The 1,966-nt window shown below is 49.3% G+C and overlaps 1 protein-coding gene across 1 annotated transcript; it reads left to right on the top strand.

Annotated features, from left to right (window-relative positions):
* Positions 1–445: 445 nt before the first annotated feature.
* On the top strand, positions 446–1,693 carry LOC104271670 (endothelial differentiation-related factor 1 homolog; the record flags this gene model as incomplete). Its single annotated transcript, XM_009866403.1, has 2 exons — positions 446–539; positions 1,109–1,693. Coding segments are annotated over 2 exons (156 nt in total), but the record flags the coding sequence as incomplete, so codon positions are not given.
* Between the last annotated feature and the right edge of the window lie 273 nt (positions 1,694–1,966).

The following is a 1,966-nucleotide window of genomic DNA, read 5'->3' as shown; positions in this document are numbered from 1 at the left end:
TTCCAACCCCAGCAGTCTGTGATTCTGTGATTATCTGTGCAGCCCTCGAACACCTGCTCGGGGATGGAGCATTGCCATGGCTGGTAGGAGATTGGTTGGGTTTTTTTCCCTCTCCTCCCATCAACTCAGCACCAACATGAGGGGGTTTTTTTGCACCATCAGAAGCTCACTGCTCTCAGAAGGAACAGCGATACGCAGTGTTGCTGCTCCTCCTAGGAGGCTGAGGGAAGTAGAAATAGGTCCAGGGTGAGTGTTACTGTTGCTGTGACACCCAGATAGTGGAGGGAGGAGATTGTGGTGGTGGAGTGAGCCTGGAAGTCGCGCTTTGTCTTCCTGTCCTGGCAAACCTAGAGGCTGTTACTTCCCTGTGCGAGTACTGGGGGGTTGGTGCCGTGTGCTTGCTGCGTATGGAGCCAGTGTTGGGAGATGCATTCTCTCTTTTTAGAAAATCAACGAAAAACCGCAAGTTATTGCTGACTATGAGTCCGGAAGAGCAATCCCCAATAACCAGGTTATGGGCAAGATCGAAAGAGCCATCGGTAAGTTAAGAAGGGGGGCTCAAAAAATAATGACAATGTTTTCTGTGCCCAGGAGGGATGTTTTAGTCGGAGTTACTTATTTTTCCCATGTCAGGAGCAGTTGCTGACTGTCGGTTCTTGTGGGTGGGATGTCGTTAAGCTGTGTTCTGATAAAACTTGGATCTGCTGACTGAAACCAGAACTCTTGTTCTCCTTTGGTCTTCATCTTTTTGCGTGGGGCCGTGCCCTGGGGACCAGCCCTTTGTGCTGCTCCCTCCAAAATGAACCAGAAGCCGAGACCCCTGAAGGCCACATTATACTTGGGGAAAGAATGTCCTGCAGCCTCTGTAGTTGATGTTACTCTCCCAGGCTGGTTCAGATACCGTGTTCTAGGAAGGTAGTTGGTGCACGAGCAAGAATTGCAGCTTTGCCTGAAACTAGTCTGGGGCTCATAGAAACTAAAGCTGGATCTTCCCCAACTCTGGTTCCCCTACTCGCTTGTTTTGGAGTAAAAAATGGAGGAAAAACATAAAGTTATGGGGTGAATGATCAAATGCTGATGGTGGTCGTTTCCTTTTGTCTTATTCCAGGCCTTAAACTGCGTGGGAAGGATATTGGAAAACCGCTGGAAACCGGCCCCAAAGGGAAATGACAACAAAGCCTCGAAATCAGTTTGTTCAGACTGATCTCGTCTGGCTGGTTCTCCTTAACCACCGGAATCTCTCTTCGTATTGCCAAGCTGAACAAGAGGGTTTCAGACTTGCTTTGGGGGGGAAATCTGCCGAATCTGTACCTGCTGTAAAAAGGCAACCTTAAAGAAGCGATTTTCCTGATTTTGTTTTTCCTTCCTCCTTTCCAGAGATTGAGGGACTAAACCTTAACAAAAAGAAAAAAATCCCAAACAAAAAAAAATGCAGCTGATTTGCCAGAAAACACGCGTGTCTTGGTCTTTAGAAGCAGCGAATGTTAAGACACTCGGGGTGATCCGAAACAGGATTGTTTGATTGGAACACTTCGGGGGGATGGGTGGGATTCTGTATAAATAATTCGGGAGCGTCGGGGCTTGATCAGTGTCTGCATTTGAAGCGATGACTCAGTCGCTGCATCACGATGACGTTTTTGTTTGTTCCTTCCAGCCTGTTTTAAAGAGATCTATAATAAAGTTTGATACCCTTTAGTTGCACAGGGCAGTCGCTGCGTGGTTACTGGCTGGGAGTGAGCTTTTTCGTGCTTGGGTGTGACTGGAGCTGCAGCACCCTCCTCCTCCTCCTGGAAGCAGAATTCCCGGGGCTGTGGGGCACGCATGGGGTGAGAGCTTTTTTTTCCCGGTGCTGCCACAGCCTTCCTGGCTGCTCCGCGCCCAGCCCCGGTGTGAGGACTGCAGCTCTGGCTCGCAGCCCAGAGATGAAGTCAATCCTGTGGTTTTATCTCGTGTGGAGGTGAGTGGA

This window comes from Apaloderma vittatum, unplaced genomic scaffold, assembly GCF_000703405.1.
Source record: "Apaloderma vittatum isolate BGI_N311 unplaced genomic scaffold, ASM70340v1 scaffold34643, whole genome shotgun sequence".
Taxonomy (NCBI): domain Eukaryota; kingdom Metazoa; phylum Chordata; class Aves; order Trogoniformes; family Trogonidae; genus Apaloderma; species Apaloderma vittatum.
The sequence above is the reverse complement of the archived record's forward strand: the minus strand, read 5'-3'. Positions and strand labels throughout refer to the sequence as shown.